Genomic DNA, 17,934 nt, shown 5'->3' on the forward strand with positions numbered 1-17,934 from the left:
CTATTAGTCTCCCTAGTTAAGAAGTTCTTCACTTATAATACCAAAAAAAAAGGTATAAAAAGTAAGAATTAGAGCATATAGAGTTCTAAAATTTTGTTTTAAAAATGTATATGGTAATCCTCAAACACTGTGAATATTAGTTAAAATTCACAAGTTCTCTAAGTGCCCCAACCTTCCATTAATACTACCACCATTCCTCAGAGCTTTCACTATCTAGCAAGACACAGCAAATGCTGAAGAAAGCTACATCAAGGGAAAATTTAAAATTAACAGAGGAGGATAAGTATATCTTAGCCAATGGAACAATTTAGTGAACTTAGAATTATAACAGGAATAATCTTTGTTATATGTGATATTGGGCATAGTCTTATCAGACAATTTTATTTAAAACACTTAAAGTGAATGTTAAGACACATTAGTTAAAATACTTAGCTTTAACTAATTGGTCTTTAAAAAAATCCACCAGTTAGTTCAATCTGTATTCATTCCTGTTTTACATAAAAACATTCCTGAGTTTAAAAAGTTAGTTTCCACTATTTATGTATTTAACATACTCACATTTTTCATATGTTTTAATTAGGAAAAAATATATTTTGCTGACTTTACTTACCATACCCAATTTACTAGAAAAACGATATATGTCTGTGTTTTGGGAAAATAAAATTAAAAGGAAAAAAGTCAATGAGTTTTCCACTTTCTTGTATCACAAGCCTGACATCATTTGGTAGACTCTTACTGGTTCCAGTGAGAGCCCAAAAACAAGAAAAAAAAAAAAGGGGGGAGGGAAGAGGGGGGAAAAAGGACAGACGACTTCCAAGTTGGATCATTAAGTTTTACAAAACTTTCTACTGAAAGTCTAAGGAAAAAAAACGCTGGTCAGAGGACTGAACAAATTCAATTTCATTTTTAAGAGAGTATTAGTTGAAGTAAAACTCTAGAGGATATTTGGAATTTGTTCAACTTCAAACATCAACCATAAGACAAAAGGTAGCCTTAAGATACACTACCTTTCTCTGTGCTCCCATTAATTTTAGGTATGAAGTCATCAACTTGTATGCCTAGGATTAAGAAAGGGTATTATTTCTGGAATCAAGCAAAACGGTTTGGGTTTTGTTTCTTTACAAATACAGAATTGTGAAATCCATCTAGCTTTTCATAGGTCCTCCTCCTTCTAAATACCTAATCTAATCAAACATAACAGGCAAAATTTAGTGTGTTTTCCTGCACTACAGATCACGTTCCTGTTTGTTCAAACATACAAGAGGTTATTATCACCCAAAGAATTACTGCCTATTACATACATACATATATATATATAATGTAAAAAAATCCTTTTACATGTATGTATACAAAAACCTTCAAAATCTTGGAAATGAGGGGGCACTGAACTCTAAATTGAGCAATGACCCAGAAGTCTGAAGACTCACAACAGCAGTGCCCTCTACTGGCATTCTGTTGTGGGCACACACATTTCAATGTTAACAAGTGCTACCAAGAAGAATGCGCTTCTGGGACAACTGTAAAAGATTATTCTTTTGCCAGACCCCTATACCACAAGATTATTATAATCATAGAATCATAGGACGGTTCAGGTTGGAAGGGACCTTTAAGATCATCGAGTTCCAATAATAAAAGTAATTGAACAGAAAATCTGGAAACCAGCTTGAAACAAGAAACTGATCACACCTACCTAAGCTGTTGTGTTCTTTAAGAGTTTTCTCCTGAAGATGTTCTAACCGTACTGTAAACAAAAGTCCAAGAAAAAGATATTTCACAGATTAAAAGAAAAACAAATAACCAAAGTTTCTTCCCCACTAGTGACTAACCTTGCAAAGCAGTTAGCCGCTCATTTGTGAAGTCATTATCAGCCTGCAAAGCTTCTATTTTTGCTTGAAGCTCTTGCTCTCTCTCTTCCATTTCATCTATTTTATGCTGTAATTCTTTTTTCTCAGCCAGTCCTTTCTGTTGGATTTCTTCTTGTCTTCCTTCTGCTACCTGCTCAAAAAAGATTAAAAAAATCTCCAAATAAAAAAAAATTAAAATGTAAAGTAATAGATTTCCTTGATATTTGTATATCTAAAAATACGTAACTTTGCCAGTCAGATAAAGAAAATTGAAACAACGCAATTTTTTTCTAGTGGTATTTTTCTATAAATTTTACTTCAAGCACAATAACAAAGAGAAAGAATCTCAAAATATCTTAAATAACTTTTTGTCTGAAGAACCTAAGTTTTACAGGAAAAGTACCAGGGCACAAGAACTAAGAAACACCTAAAGACTCCCAGCATGTTAAATCAATCAAAACCCAGGAGTCCTTCTGAACCAAGTGTACATTGCACAGACAAACTTGATTGAAAAACACATCTTTTTCCTTGCTGGATTTCATGATAGTAAGTTTCAAAGACTCTCCTCCCTCAAACCTAGGTAATAAGTTTCAATTTTAATCCTTCTGTGTATTATCATCATCAGTGATCAACTCATAATTGGGAGATCAATGGCCTAAGACCAGCAATTTAACATTTTACTTTGGAAATAAACATCTTCTGAGGTGCTGAACTAGGGCACAAAGAACCCAAGCTCTGATTCTAGTATTTATGCAAGACAAATGCAACAATTGTCTCAGATCTACAAAGAGAACACAACTACCTTCTTCCTCCGCATCTTCTAGATGGAGACTAGATTGGAGACTCTAGGAACAGGCTTTATCATACTACGATTATTTTATTTCCAGCAAAAAAGCACCTTTAAATATTAATATACTTAAGATGTTTACGGTAACTTTCAAAGCAAACAAAAAGGGAACCTTTTCAGCAATTTATTTAACTGATTACACTTTCAAATACATTAAATGTAAACCAAAAGAATACATAAAAGATTATGTGCATCTTTCCTTCATTTACCTGTTGTTTAAAAGTTTCTTCATCTTTATTTGATCTCTACATTTGAAATTAAATTGTTTTTTTTTCCATCCATTATAGTACCACTGTTAAGTCAGATAACATTCTTACCTTTAGCTTGTCAGAAAGATCTTTAATTTCATTTACAGCTCCATTGTACTTATTAGCTAATTCTCTTAATTCTTCCTGAGTCCGCTCATTCATTTCTTTCAGGTGAGTACATTCATCTTCTGTATTACTTAAACTCCGCTGTAAGATAGAATTATCATGCAATAAATTAAAAAAGAGAGACTAATAATCCACCAAACACTGAAGCTGATCTATTTTTTCCAAGCAGTGTGTGTAACTAATCATATATAACTGCTCTGTTCCTAAATTAAGCTAAACAAACAGATCAAGTCCTGGCAAAAACACTACCTTTGTGATGTTCTACTTAAAGAACAGATTATGTGAAAACATATTAGCTTCATGCATAGGTAAAAAAACCCCAAACCAAAAAACCCACAGTTGGTTATACAATTAATTGTGGCTCCTAGGAATAGAGACCTGAATCGTGTGATGTCTCCCCCCCATTCTCTTCTGTTTTATGATAAACTGTGAAAGTTCTGTAATATTTTGTGATTCAAGGCAATCAATAGATTTCATCCTACCTTTCACTCAGCAAAAGATTTAACACATTATATAAGCGAAAAGGCTCCCAGGAAGCGTTCTGAATCTTTTTCTGAACTGTATAATGTGGAAAGGCATCTAAACTAAGATCCCCTTACTCAAAAGGCACATGGGTCTTCGGGAGACAAGAATGCTCCAGAAGTTTGCATCAGCTAGTGACAGCAGCACATGGAGTTTCCTCCTCATAGCGCAAGATTTGTTTCCTCATTCATACAATTTTAAAAAAATTTTTTTAACAAGCTCTGACTTAGTTCCTTATCACCGACACAGACCAAAAACACCTTTACAAAAAAGTGCATTCAAAACTACATTATATAATAATTATTAGAAGGACAACTTTCAAACAGAAGCCAGTGATTCTTTTGCGTGGAGGGAAAAGTATGTGGCATTAGTTAAGGATCCAAGCAATTCTCTTACTAAAGTTAAATTAGTATTTCTGCCCCAAGAGTCAAAGTAAAGAGGAAAAAGTATTAAGTCAGAAGAATTAGACTGTAAGTCAGAAGCAATTGGTAAGTCAGTCAGCAACTGGGTAAGTCAGAAGAATTCTCCTTTCCATATACAGGGTTGGAAAGGAGAAAAAAGCTAGAAGTAAACATAAAATGCCATTTCCAGAAGACTAGGCATGAAACTTCAGTACCTCCACTTCAGACAGTTTTCTGACCACTTCAATTTTCTCCTGAAGAACCCGCCTCAGGGACTCTTTGGCTGTTGTCTCATAGTTGTGTTTGTCTTCTTGTAACGCTATAAGCTCTTTTCGTATACTGTCTTCTGTTTGATTCTGTACATTTAAGATAATTCAGATGTAAAGACAGAATATAAATTAGTATTTTCCTGATTAAATATATTAGATTGTGATAAGACATGTTTTATTCCAAAACGCTTAGAAATTTCTGGTAGATGGGCAAATGTTATGGAAAAATCAGTGATCAAAGATTCTTGACGTGACTAGGTGTAAACCAGACATTTTTTGAAATGTACGTATAGCACCCCACAGCAGCTTTCATTATAGGATTTGTCCATTTTTTTGGACACTGCTAAGACAATGTCAAGCCTAGGAGACCTACAATTTGACAAACCAGAAACCTACAAGGTCCCATCTGAAAGAGCTCAAACAGGATCTGCAAAAAAAGTTCTTCTAATGTAAGTAGTTGAGAGGAATTGAAAATAAAATAAAAATTTAAGGCAGGCATACGTAGCCTAAAGAACAATCAAGGCAGGGCATACTTATTACTCTGAACATCAGACAGCTCATGGAGAATGCCTTTTTTCAAATCCCTCTTTGGAAAGAAACATCCACAGGAAACAGAACAGAATGATTGTTTCTCACCAATGACAGAAATTCCTTCTCTGCACTTCAGTACATACACGTTTATAAGCATATAAAAAAAGAAATCAGTTTGTGCTAAAAAATGCTGAAAACCAGCCATTTATCTAGACTTAAAATTATTTCATGAAATACAGAACAGATCTACAGTTTTCATGCTATTCAGATTATCAAAACTGCATAGGCTCACTTCAGAAAGTTTATGTTCCAACTGCTTTCCTACAACTGACTGACTTCAAAACTCTTCAAAACAGCTATTTTTTAGCATTGCTAGAATTCAACTGTAAGTGAATTACTTACCTTTGAACATGCTTGTAATTGATTTCCCATAACCTCTAATCTTGACAGCAGCCTATCTTCATCTATTAAAGCCTAGCAGAAAAAAAAGTATCACCTTAGTATTAACATGTGCTTTATGTAGCTCCAGCAGTGTTCTGCTTTAAAGACTTTAATTATGTTGGATTATTTGCTACTAATAGTTATTTCAAACTAGCACATAATCACTACATTTATTAAACATTATCTTTTGCACAGTTTAAGAGAACCGCCATAAGCTTTTTATTCTTTCTGCTGCTTCTTCCTCCAATTCTTTGTAAACTAATAACAAATCAGAATCAGAATCGTAGTGGTTGGAAGGGACCTCAGAGATCATCTAGTCCAACCAACAGTAAAAAAAAACAAAACAAAACAAAAAAAACCACCACAAACAAAACCACCACCCACCACCTGAACACACAACAACAACAACCAAACCAAAAACCATCACCCACCCACACAGCACCCCACCGCAAACCAGTAATCTTGGACACTAGAGCATGCCCTGAAGAACCATGTCTACACGTTTCTTAAATACCTCCAGGGATGGTGACTCCACCACCTCCCTGGGCAGCCCATTCCAATGCCTGATAACCCTTTCAGTAAAGAAATGTTTCCTAATATCCAACCTGAACTTCCCCTGGCGTAAATATTTATATGCTACTGCATATTTCAATCCATAAAGGAAAAGGATGCCTGCAGATACCTGCCAACTAGTATCTGAAGCCTCTTGTGTGACAGCAAGTAGTCGCTGAAGGGTTGCCAGCTTCTGTTCCAACATTTGTTCCCTATGTAAGGCTTCCTATGAAGAGAGCAGAGCACCAGTCAGTTCAGCTAGAACAACTCAGAAAAAGAGAAGCACCATAAGAGATACCAAAATACAAGAAAAAAAAGGAAGTGTGAGTAGCAAACATTGTCACATGTTCAAAACTATAGTAAGCCCATCCCATTTTATCCATTTGTACACTTACCTGGATATTTTAACTAGAAAGTGTTATCCTACATAAACCCCTTCATTTTCCATGCATACATTGCACATGCTGAGTACACACAATAACAAGTTAATTTTTCCAAGACTTAAACACACTTTGGCTTTTGTCAATAATTTGAGTACCAAAATTGTAAACACCAAAAGGCAGCTTTGGCAGCTCCCGTGCAATGAGATGTTCATCCTCAAATCAGGTCACAAAAGAAAAATGCCAAGCAAAAGCTGCTATTTTTGTTCAATTTTTGGTTTATGACAGTAAGATAGAAGAGCATTTTTCTTAACAATTCCAGGATACAGAGAATGAACAGATTGGTGAGCGAGTATATATTTGGCCTCCCAAGAAAGAGCATCTGCCCGAGCTGCTTCCTGCTATGTCAGCAAATACATATAACGTTAGTATCCATCTCAAAAGCCTCATCATTGATGTGAACAAATAAAAATTGCCATTACCAAAGCAGCCAAAATAAGTCAGTAGAACTACACATAAATTAAAGCTACATAGAATTTACCAGGAAGAATGTTTTCACATCTTTTCCAGAAAGCTGATTTTATGATCCTTTCTAAAGAATTTAGTTATATATATTAGCCCACACTTCATTGTGTTGCCTTTTTGCAGTCTAACTCTTTTGTGACATGACATCTTAGGAAAAAAACACACCTACTAAAACTGACACAGGAGCAGGCACAGAAAGGCTGGTGATACTAATGAGGAAGAATAGCTGCCAGCACTGTCCCCTCCTTTATACTTTCCAATAAATACAGTGACAGAAATATTCACACTAAGAAATAATATTCACAGAAACAAACTAGTTCTGGACACATGAAATGGCCTCTTGTATTGCCATTCTTTGGTTCTATCAAAGGTTTTATATGCATACAGAGTACATTCACAGCAGTGGATGATGCCTAAAATATTGGGAGCAAAAGAAAATGGGAGACAGTGAGGTAGGACAGGAGAAAGGCCAGGAAAAGCAGGTATATAGCATTTGAGAAGTCTTCTATAAAACAGGGAGCTTTCACATTTCCTTTATGAAAGTCATAGTTCATACAAAACCCCAGAAGTTTACACAGGTATATACTGTGGTCAATTACAACATAGAATAGTTTGGGTTGGAAGGGACCCTTAAAGGTCATCTAGTCCAACCCCCCCCCCGCAATAAATAGGGACATCTTCAACCAGATCAGGTTACTCAGAGCCCCATCCAACCTGACCTTGAATGTTTCCAGGGGATGGGGCATCTACCACCTCTCTGGGCAATAAAGTTTTACATTATTTCACTACAGAAAAAGGTAGTTAAATTCTAATGGTGTTCCAGTTTACAAGATGCAAGCCAAAGATATACAGAGCATAAGATCTGTGTTTTGAACAAAGGTTAAATATTTAGCCAAACTAATTCTGTCAAGAGAAAAGTTACCTGTAGATACTGTGAAAGCTGAAACAATTCCTGAGAATACATGCTGGGAGTGTTAGCAGCGACCTGAAAAATAAAGGAATTTAAGAATCAAAATGGTTTTGGATTTTTCATTAAACTCAAGCAATGGAAAATTCATCATTTAAATCTAGTCATGAAAGTAAACTTAAGATTATATAATAACTGGCATTTTCAATTATTTATTATTCTGCCTTTTTTTTTTTATGGTAGAACTTCCCAATTCTGGACTGAGGCCCCTCTGTGTTACTGTCTTTACAAGTTCTTGAACCACCAACACACCAAGAGTTTAAGGCTCTTGTTTCAGCTGAGATTAAACTGACAAAAAAAAACCCAGGGTGCACAAAGATGAAGCCATTTAACACAAGGACAAACAGAAATCAGGGGTTTCCAGAATTGCAAATAAAGTCTCTCATATTCCAACTCAACGTCATCATCCTCCCCCTCCCCCCCCCCCCCCATTTTCTGTTGACTTACTAGCCATTGTATTCATCATTCCCCTTTATAAGTATCTGTTTCAGATTTGGGGAATGCCTATAATATCTCTGATCATAACTGTTCTTGCTGCATATTAGCACCATCATCTTACTTGATTCCTATTCACATGCAATTAAAGAACTTCTACTATGTGGTGCCATCACTTCTGCCAGGCTTAAAGCCTGCTTTTTGTTAAGTCTTACTTTATACTTTCTCCAGTCCCAGAAACTGTCTGGACTTGGGAGGATGGGGGTGGCAAAAGTGTTTATTTACTAATTCTTGTAGGCTCTTCCTACACTGGCATAATTTTGAAGCTGTTTTTCACACAGTCTCTCCTCAGAATTTCTGTCCTTGCCATGGATTCAAGCTACATAAACTGTTTTGAAACCTCAACTTAAATGCAAAGCCTATGGACAGGATCCTTGGGCTGATCACTTCACAAATAAGTTCCCTTAGTTTCTGAAAATTTTGTTCTTCATGGTTAAAACTCTGATTCAAACCTATTTAAGTTAACCCTTCTTTTTAGAGGCTAGACAGACTATCAATTCCTGATAACTTGTCTCAAGAGTGTCTTTACTGACAGCTGTTTTACAAGTCCCCCCACATTATCAAAACTGAGTTTAAAAGCTACACTAGACACTACTGACTCCATGACTCTACAGTGAGTGACTCTGGCTGTATCTGTACAACAGGAGCAGAGGTTTGGTCTCAATCTGCCTTTGGAACATGTCGGGGCACTTTCCAGCCTGTTCAGTGCAGCTTCTCCTCCATAAAAAATAAGATACAAGGCCAACAGACCTCATCCAAACACCAAATCATGAGCTTCCCTGGGGTCCCACAGAATAGATCAACTGTGAAATTTCGCAACACCCAAGACCTGTTACTCAGTCAACCTGTATCTGGAAATTTAACCATCTTAACATCAATGGATTTTTTCCTAAGCCGTGTTTCAGATGCCATACTGTAGGAAGTCAAGCTACCTTAAACTGAGACACTACATCACCTTCTCTACCTTAAACATTACTCAAAATATTAAACTAGGTAAAAACAGACAATGGAAAACATATCTCACTGTAACTGAACCTCATTATTTCTCCTTCCTTATAAGAAGTCAGAAAACAGCACATGGGTGAATAAGGCAGAAAACAGCAAATTACTGAATTACCTTGTCAACAGGACTTGGTAATGGAGCATGGATAACACTAAAAAAAGAAAATTAAAAAATGAACATGAGCTCAGAATAGCAGTTCAAAAATCTAGAAGATCCCTGCATTTAATCAAGATGCTTTGTATTTTTAAGTTTATTCTTCAGATACAAATGAAGAGTTAATATACAAACATACAAACCCAGTTAATACAGTGCTGAGCAGTGTTTTCAAAATTACAGAACTATTTTCAAATTATAAATCCATGGTCTATTCTAAAAACTCTCTTTACCTACTTTTATTTCAGTAGTCACATAATATTTGATTTTTTAAAAGCTGATTTATTAAGATTTAAACCAATTTACATGCACAAAACAATAGATATGAAAAGACAGTGGATACAGTACTCTTGTTTACAAATTCAATAAACTGAGTAAAATAGTATTTGGTAACTTACAGAATTTTGTACACTTTCCCTACAGCGAATGTTATATTTGCACATTTTAATCAGAACTAAAAATTCCATGCATTTCTACTATTTCTTATCAGGACATGCAATTACACAGAAAATTTCCCCATAATAATTTATTTTGACTTATCTTCCCAGAAGCAAAGACACCCTAAAGCTTTGTGCAAATATTTCTGGATACTAATGATGAAAGAATAATTCAATAAACAATCAAAAACATACAACTGCTGAGGATGAAATATGATTAAAATTATGTCATTTGTAACTGGCACTCAGTTACTGCAAACAAAATGTTTACATTCTTGGTTTATATGCTCTTTGAAATTTTCTCCAAAATGCACACACATACACAGAAAACTCTTCATATTCATCTGGGTTTCCAAACATTATTCCATCCAACATATGTTATATTTTTTTTCCCCTCATGCCACGCAAAACTTACTTTCATTTTGACACCAAATAGCTGCACCATGAGAACACATTACTGTATTACTTATCTGAATAATATAAATAGTGTTATGTGTACACACAAAGAGGCATCATTAACCTCACCTTAGTACAGTCTATGTGCATTTAAAGGAGCAAAAATAATAATCCCAAATAAAAAAGACAGAAGGAGAACACTCATTTGCTTTCTTTTTTCCTATATTCTTTTGTTTATAACACCCATTCCAGTACGCTAAACAACAGGCAGAAAAGCTCAACTTGATAAGAACTTTTTTATTCTTGTATAGAACTTTTTTATTCTTTTATAGCTGTCTTCATTTCTAAAAAGTAACAAGCAAATGAGATTTCTTTCTCATAATGCCTGCAAAAGAACCATGCTCCCAGTTATTTTCTTTGCATGATCACAGGAAAAGAAACTTCTTATGTTGATTTGAAACATAATACCCATCAAGTCCTCATTATACTGTAGTTGAATTTTGCTACATATGAATAGATACTTATTCTTACTCTGATCGCAATCGAGCTTCCATTCCATCTGGAAGAAACAGTTTGATTGTGGAGACTATACATCCATGGGTAACTGAAAAGAAACAAATACAAGTCCTCGTGATTCGCTACTATTTAATTATAACTTCAGCAGTTAATGTTATAGTAACCAAGCGAAAGAAACTCTGAGGCAGGCAAACAAGAGGAGGCCTGAACGCCTCCAAGCACCAGTGCCTGGGTCTGCCTTCCCGAGCCTCCTCTGGAGACGGGAAGCTTCATCACTGGAGACCTGAAGCAGTTAGGCTCTGCGCTTAGTCCTGGCCGCGAAGGGTTCCAGTTCCAATTCTCCCACATGCAGGAATACCCACAGGATGTCTTTACTGCAGCAGGCTTAAAAAGTTAACTCTGTTTTGACCATAAAATGAAGAAAAATAAACACATCTCACCTGCCCTAGGTAACAGGAATGCAGAAGTATAAACGAAATAAGAAGCCACCTTTTTGACAAGATTCCTATGAGCAGGGACTTAAAAGGTCACACATCCAATTTGTGTCCAACATCTGGTACTTGCCAAGTGATTGTTATTTACGAACACAAGCCCCAAAAAGGGAGCGCAGAGGAAGAGTACGGGAATCACTGAGAAGTACATCCTCTTGAACGCTTAGAGCAGCATCATTCAAGACAATGCACCTCTATTTTGGTATGTCTATAGTACACGTCTAACACACAGCCCTAGACAAGTGGCCTCTCATTCCAGAAGGAGAAAGCTTGCTTCTCCAGGACGAGAGTCAAGATTCTTTGAACTGAAGAACAATCCTAAGGAACAAGAGGAGGAAATGCAATATTTGATTCTTGCATCAAGTTCAACCTCTCTTCACAATGTTTCCCAGAAATGTTACCAATGCCATTCCCAGTGACACTGCAAAAAGTCAAATTACATCTGGTTTTGTTTTTTTTTTTTTCTTGTATGGTTCTATGATTTGGGAAGTAAATAGATCTGCCCAGTTACATGGAAAGATAGAAAGAAGTTGTTCCCAAAATACTACTGCAAGCGAGATAGAAATAAGTATATGGTCATCTATCATCTACCACTATACCTAAAGCACCCACCAGTAGCTGCTCTACTTTCATGGTTATTAATATCAGCAAAACAGTTGATCTGGCTTTGAAAAAAAAAAAAAAAAAAGGCCATTGGGTGTTTTAGGACAACGGTAGTACTCCAGGGAAACGAGACAGGTCTTTGAGGAAGCTACCTCAATAGAATCTAAAAATACAGGAGAAATGATCCAACTAAACTGAGTTGTTCTTAACCTTTATTCAGTGCTAAAAGCTAATGCTTTGGAGAAGTAACCCCTTGGCTACAGCACCTTGTTTTTTCAAGCTGACCCGATAAAGTATTACATTTACATGCCAGAGACGAAGAGACAGGACCTTATTCTCAAAAAGGATTAATCTATGGGTTTTGGGGTCTTTTTTGGCTTTAGACTTAGGTCCCCAGAATTCACAAATCTGTTACTGCAAAAGCTTTAAAAAACCCAACGTCAGTAATGTTAGCTGCAGCATGTAACACACAGCTTTCACAACGAAAAAAAAAAAAATCTTTCGTTTAAGGCATCAAGAGGAAATTAGTGATTTCAAGAAGAAAGTACTTGTGTATCTGAAATGAAAGACCAACAGGCAGCTTTACCTTTGGGTCATATGTCAGATGGCTCTGCTGTGAGATTATACAATTCTGAAGTTTTTCCATCAACACTCAGACCAAAAAAACAAATCTCTTAAAACAAGCAGAGGCTTTATTTGTGTGAAAAATTAAGAGATAAAGGGGATTTAGCTGAGGGTCTCAAATAGACTGTAAAAAGGTACCAAGCATTTTAATAGGTTCATAAAATAAATACTACTAAAAAAATAGAAAACCCTGCACTCCATCCTTTAGCTATCACTTCATTATAATTGAAAGAATAATGAGAACACCTAAGGGAAACTTAAAGCAACATATAAAACATTATTATAGTGATCACTGGACAGGACGGTAGTTAATTGTTTAAATTCAGGTCTGTATTATTCCTTTTGGGGACTAACAAAAGCAGTAAAAGCAACCTCCGGCTGCCAAATGGGACCGAGAAAATCCTCCTCAGACTAAGCCCCATTCCCTCCTCCTCTCCCCCTGTCCCAAGTGCCACTCACCAGCCGGGCGCGGGGGTCACGGAGCGCTGCCGGGGGCCGGCCCTTCCCCGCCGCCATCCCGCCCCGGACGGAGGGACGGGCCGGCAGCCAGGTGGAGCCGCCAGGGGGCGCCCCGGGCCGGCCGCGCCACCGGCCGCTGCGTCCCCGCCGTCAACCCCAGATCGAGCAAAAACCGCCATTCTCCCCCAAACTTGAGTCACACACCGGCTGCACCGTTCTGAAACGCGTCGCACGCTGCGGCGCACACCGCCAAAAACCCACCGAGAGCTGCCCTGACCCCTGATGAGGAGGGGCTTATGCTGCAAAGGAGCATAAAAATGGGAAGAAAAGAATAATTTTTTGGCTCAAAATTTTTGCTTCATAGAGAGACAGTTTGCAAACGGAACTCTCATTTTTATTTTCACTTGTTGATGTGATAAGAGCCGCCGTGGCAATAATCGACACAGCGTCAAGAATCCGCCTCTCCCCTTCCCCGCGCAGAGCTCTGTGCCGGCGCTGGGCTCCCTCACCCGCACTGGCCTTCTCAAGCACCACACGAGAGAAAATGTGCGTTAAAAAGAAGAGTCCAAACTTGACTAGAACAGAGTGCGCGAACTGTATTGGACCCAAATCATCTGGTATTATTTGACCCTACTTGAAAGCCTGCTGCTCCTTTCCGTGCGGGGAAGTCACCACCGGTTAACTCTTGGAACGCTCTGGCACCGACTGGGAAATTTAGGAAGTGCTAGAAGAATATAAACCACAGTAACGCAGAGAAAAGCGCAGTAAGATGATGAATAGGTAAGTCCTGTGTTAAGAAGAGGGAAATGAGCAGGCCTGTGCGCTTGTCAGCGTATAACAAGTGGACAAATAAGGAAACGGGAGGGTTGGAAACGTTTCTCCGGGGCCTGTTAATGCCTTCAGCTCCGCAGCAGAACACACAGAGGAATCGGTGCTCCTATCATCTTTCCTGAAAAATCACATACTGAACATGCCACTACTTTAATGAACCAAACCAACATTGTATTTGCAAGGCGATGACTTACTAAAACACAGCCTGAACAGTAAAATAAGATGTATTCTAGCAATATTTACACAAATCAGAATTTACACGGGCAAGTAAACTCTGCCTATCTTGGCATTACCTTGTAATTACACACAGCAAAATGCTGAAATGTCTTGTGCAAGTAAGGCGTTATGTAAATACCAGAATGCAAAATGGTTTTAAAGGGAATCGCTAATTTAAAAACTACTTTCATGTCTGTTTAATTACTAGATTAGGTTAACAGTAACATCTAAGATCACTGAAATGAACTGGTGAAAAAAAATGTGTTTATATGCATTCCAATTGCATTCGTGGGTAAACACTAACTGCGATGCAGCTGTTTCATGCCCCAGAATAATGATACCATCTTCATTCATTGCTTGGGGGAGCGTGAAGAGGGAGGAAAGCAAACTCGTACGCTCTTCCTCATTAGCCAGCTCAACACATTCACAAATAACGTAAGTACATTTCCTACGTTCAAAGCTATAGAAGAGGAAAAGGAAGGCTGCACAACCTGATCGCTCATTACACAAATGCCAGGTCGCTGGGATCATGTTTTGCAAAACTAACATAAAACCACTGGGAAGAACTACTACTGGCAAGAATTCCTGGCAAGAGTTCACTTATGAGGAACTTTCCACAAACCTTCACATAAACTAATTGCAAATAATTGCTGATAAACACCAAGTTGAGCTCCAATTTTTGTTCCAACTAAATCTTAAAAAAAAAATAGTTTTAGGTCTAAATACACATGAAGAAACTTTTTTGGAATGAGCAAGGTTTTAATATCCTCATTTTAGAGTACCTGCAGAAACCCAAATCAGTAGCAGTCACAGAAAGAAAAAGTAGATACCTTGACAAGAATAGCCTGTTTCAAACTTATGCCGAGTACTTCATCAAGAAATGCAGTCTCTACTATTGCCATGTTATTAGTTGAAACTTTAGCATTCATAGACTTGACAGAAAGGTAGGTACAAAAATAAAATTTAAAAAAAAAAAAGCACAGAAAACCCCACAGAGCACTATGCACACATGTCCATGCTGCGCTTTTAAAATTACTCTAAGTAAATTTAAGTGAGGCAACAGCTAAACTCGTGGTCCCAGTTGTGTCTCCTTCTCTGGATCTGCATTTCCACTACACACACTAGCACCCATACAGCCCCAGAAAAAGGTGGGCTGTGGAAGCAGCCCAGTTAAAAACTGGTTGACGGGGGTAGGGGTGGGTATGCGGGTGTGTGATAGAATTGGTATTTTCAGCAGATCAGTTTCTTGATCCAGTTTACTGCGTGGCCACAGGACTCACTGTCAGCACAAAGGAGGGAAGAGATAACCAAAACACCCAGCCTGTTTTCTTACAACAGGAATACCGTTTGCTCTTACAGATCAGGTTGTAGTAAGATGTTCTAAATAAAAATACTTAAGAAAAAAAAAGAAAAATGATCCATACCCTTACCTTTCCGCGTGTTCTCTGTCACATCTACACCAAACTGGATGATGTCACCTGACATAATTTCACATGGTGGGCTTTCCTCAGATCCTCTACTCAGTCTCTGACTATTAATAAAGGTACCATTACTACTTTTAGTGTCTTGAAGGTAGAACTGTAAAACAAACAAAAAGAATACAAGGTAAGTACCTGGAAAAAAATAAACCAAGAACGATGAAACATAAGTTCATTTTACAACAGTAAAATTTTGTTTGCTACAAAATACAGCTTGATCTCCCAATGTAGAAGAGGACAAACATATCAACCTCAAAACACCCTCCTCAGGATGCAACACCTTCACATTGTCCAGAAATATTTGTACTTGATTTTTAGTTAACATATGATTGAATTCCAGCACACAGACCATGCACATAATCACTACAAACCGTACTTCCATACTTAGCCAAGGGCCTGCATGGAAAGGATCGGGTACTGTCAGCAACAGCACCTTTTGCCACACAGAAGTAAGAATTTATATTCATGTTGGTCAACACACACAAAAATCTAACTGCTCCTACATTTAACATACCAGCACTCCGTGACAGAAACATGCTGAAGGGAAGAGTGGCACCAAGGGCACAAGGAAGAGCTTCGGCAGAAGACAGAATTAAGGAATTTTAAGATGAGACCATAGTGAAACTAAGGGAAAAAAACTAGGATGTTTTTACCTCTCAGGGATACTAGTTTACACCATTAATTTAATCTCAAGGTTGCTGCATCATCAAGCACCTCTGCAAATATCCATTTGTAGATTTAATTAAATTTTAATAGCAACTTATTGAATCTGAAACTGCTTATGACACAAGACTTCTGGTCAAAACTGCTGCATCTGAGAAGAGGTTACAAGTGAGTCATTTGGCAGAAGCCCAGAGTCACTGGCTGAGACCTGATCAGCAGAGAGCATGAAAGAGGGGACTGGAATCTTACTAACCACCCAGGTGTAACTACTGAAATGAGTCACTTTCAGTAGTTCAGGATAGCAATAGTTATTACAGGAACCTGATGGGATGGTAGAAAACCCCACCTTGCTGCACTCATAAGGAATCTCATCAAGTCGCAAAGCTAGCATAAGGCTGGGGGAGAGATGTTGCCTTCAGAGAAATCAATGTATTACTATGTTTTTTCTACAAAAGCAACTGATGATTTTTTTCAGGATTCCATTCTTTTACATGCTTTTATTTGCCCCTACTACCACACTCCTCAAAAAAAGCGATAGATAGATCAAAATAATGGTGTCGAGAGAAAAGGTGGGTTTAAAATGGAATGAGACACCAGCACTAGGGCTCCTCAGATCTCATACTGGAAAATGACACCAGGCATGTGTATCTTACATGCTCATCCTGAGAAGCACAAAGCAGTGCCCCTAACCTCAGTGCTTAAGTGTCACTGGGTCTGGAAGATGGGACTCTACAGTAATCAAGGGGAATGCCAGCACAGGAAAGCTCAGCTAGGTATACATAATGACAGAATGAAAAGCTGCACATGAAAGAGATTTCTTTTTCCAACAGATACGCCTTTGATCTTAAATTGAAGAAAAAGAAAATAATAATCAAATAGTCATATGTTCATAAAGATGAAGGGTAAACACAAATTATGGATAGATCAAGAAACCTGGGCTGCATTCACTGCATTAACAACCAGACGCGCCCTACTCTAAATAATACTCTATATATTATGAAATACTATATATTACTACATAATAATATAATAGTATTTAATACAGCTTTTATAACAGTTATAAGTTTAAAAGCCAATCAACTTAATTAGCTTGTTAATTTACTACTGTGAAAGTACTGAACCCTCTCACGGTTCAGTGCAGAGATAATTATCTTTTTACTTCCTGTTTGTTTTCAATTAGCTTTCTGCTCCATCTGAAAATCCTTCTGTAATGAAAAAGTGAGTCACAAGCGAGGAGAAACAAACATGCTTGTGCTGCTTTGTTTTTCCCCACCCTTTTCTTTCCTATGCATAATATCTGCCTTTTTATCCCTCCAACTTTTTGATTAATCCCTGCCCCTTGTAAACACACTTCCTCGGAACCTGCAGACAGGGCAGACGAGATGGCACAGGGAAATACAAGAGAGTGACCATACGAAAGGAAGTGCAACAGAGCATCAGCAGCACTAAACTTCCAAAATACCAGTAGACTCTCAAAATTCAAACTGTAAAAAAATTAATCTATAAACAATTGGCCATAGAAAATACACATGAAATTTATTATGAAATTGATATCTGTTTAACTGTATGCTACTGAATTTCATTACGTAAGTTTTAAAGAAGTGATGCCCTTTAAGTCTTTACAAACAGGATGAAAATACTCCCCTCTTCCTGCATCTAGTAAAGAAATAATTAAAACCAGCAACATATTAATAAGCTGGTGTCTAAGTAGAAATCCACTGACTTCAAGGCCTAGCAAGAAGGATTCAGTCACCTTGTCTTCAATTGGTCAGCAACCCACAGCACCAAGCCCTTTCATATAGCAAATTCAAATGTTATTTTCATACTAGTTTTCACTAGTTCAAATTATCTTAAAAGGTCTATCCCTTCATCACTTTTGTGTCATTACTAAAAGTTATCTTTAGAAACCAAAATCA

At 37.4% G+C, this 17,934-nt stretch overlaps 1 protein-coding gene across 7 annotated transcripts in view; it reads right to left on the bottom strand.

Annotated features, from left to right (window-relative positions):
* The window catches only part of SLMAP (sarcolemma associated protein), an 83,200-nt gene that overhangs the window by 32,485 nt on the left and 32,781 nt on the right, over window positions 1-17,934 (bottom strand). For 2 of the 7 annotated variants that reach the window (XM_074151598.1, XM_074151596.1), the window contains exons 2-12: window positions 15,308-15,455; window positions 10,669-10,741; window positions 9,266-9,302; window positions 7,609-7,671; window positions 5,912-6,007; window positions 5,191-5,262; window positions 4,204-4,344; window positions 3,009-3,146; window positions 1,827-1,995; window positions 1,691-1,741; window positions 1,008-1,058 (exon numbers count right to left, since the gene is read on the bottom strand). In XM_074151598.1, coding sequence (XP_074007699.1) covers window positions 1,008-1,058; window positions 1,691-1,741; window positions 1,827-1,995; window positions 3,009-3,146; window positions 4,204-4,344; window positions 5,191-5,262; window positions 5,912-6,007; window positions 7,609-7,671; window positions 9,266-9,302; window positions 10,669-10,741; window positions 15,308-15,455 — 1,039 coding nt within the window. Of the gene's footprint in view, window positions 1-1,007; window positions 1,059-1,690; window positions 1,742-1,826; window positions 1,996-3,008; window positions 3,147-4,203; window positions 4,345-5,190; window positions 5,263-5,911; window positions 6,008-7,608; window positions 7,672-9,265; window positions 9,303-10,668; window positions 10,742-15,301; window positions 15,456-17,934 lie in introns of all 7 variants that reach the window. The other 5 variants (XM_074151600.1, XM_074151597.1, XM_074151601.1 and 2 more) reach the window with 3 other exon arrangements.

The sequence above is a fragment of the Numenius arquata genome, chromosome 8 (assembly GCF_964106895.1).
Source record: "Numenius arquata chromosome 8, bNumArq3.hap1.1, whole genome shotgun sequence".
In the NCBI taxonomy this organism is placed as follows: Eukaryota; Metazoa; Chordata; class Aves; order Charadriiformes; family Scolopacidae; genus Numenius; species Numenius arquata.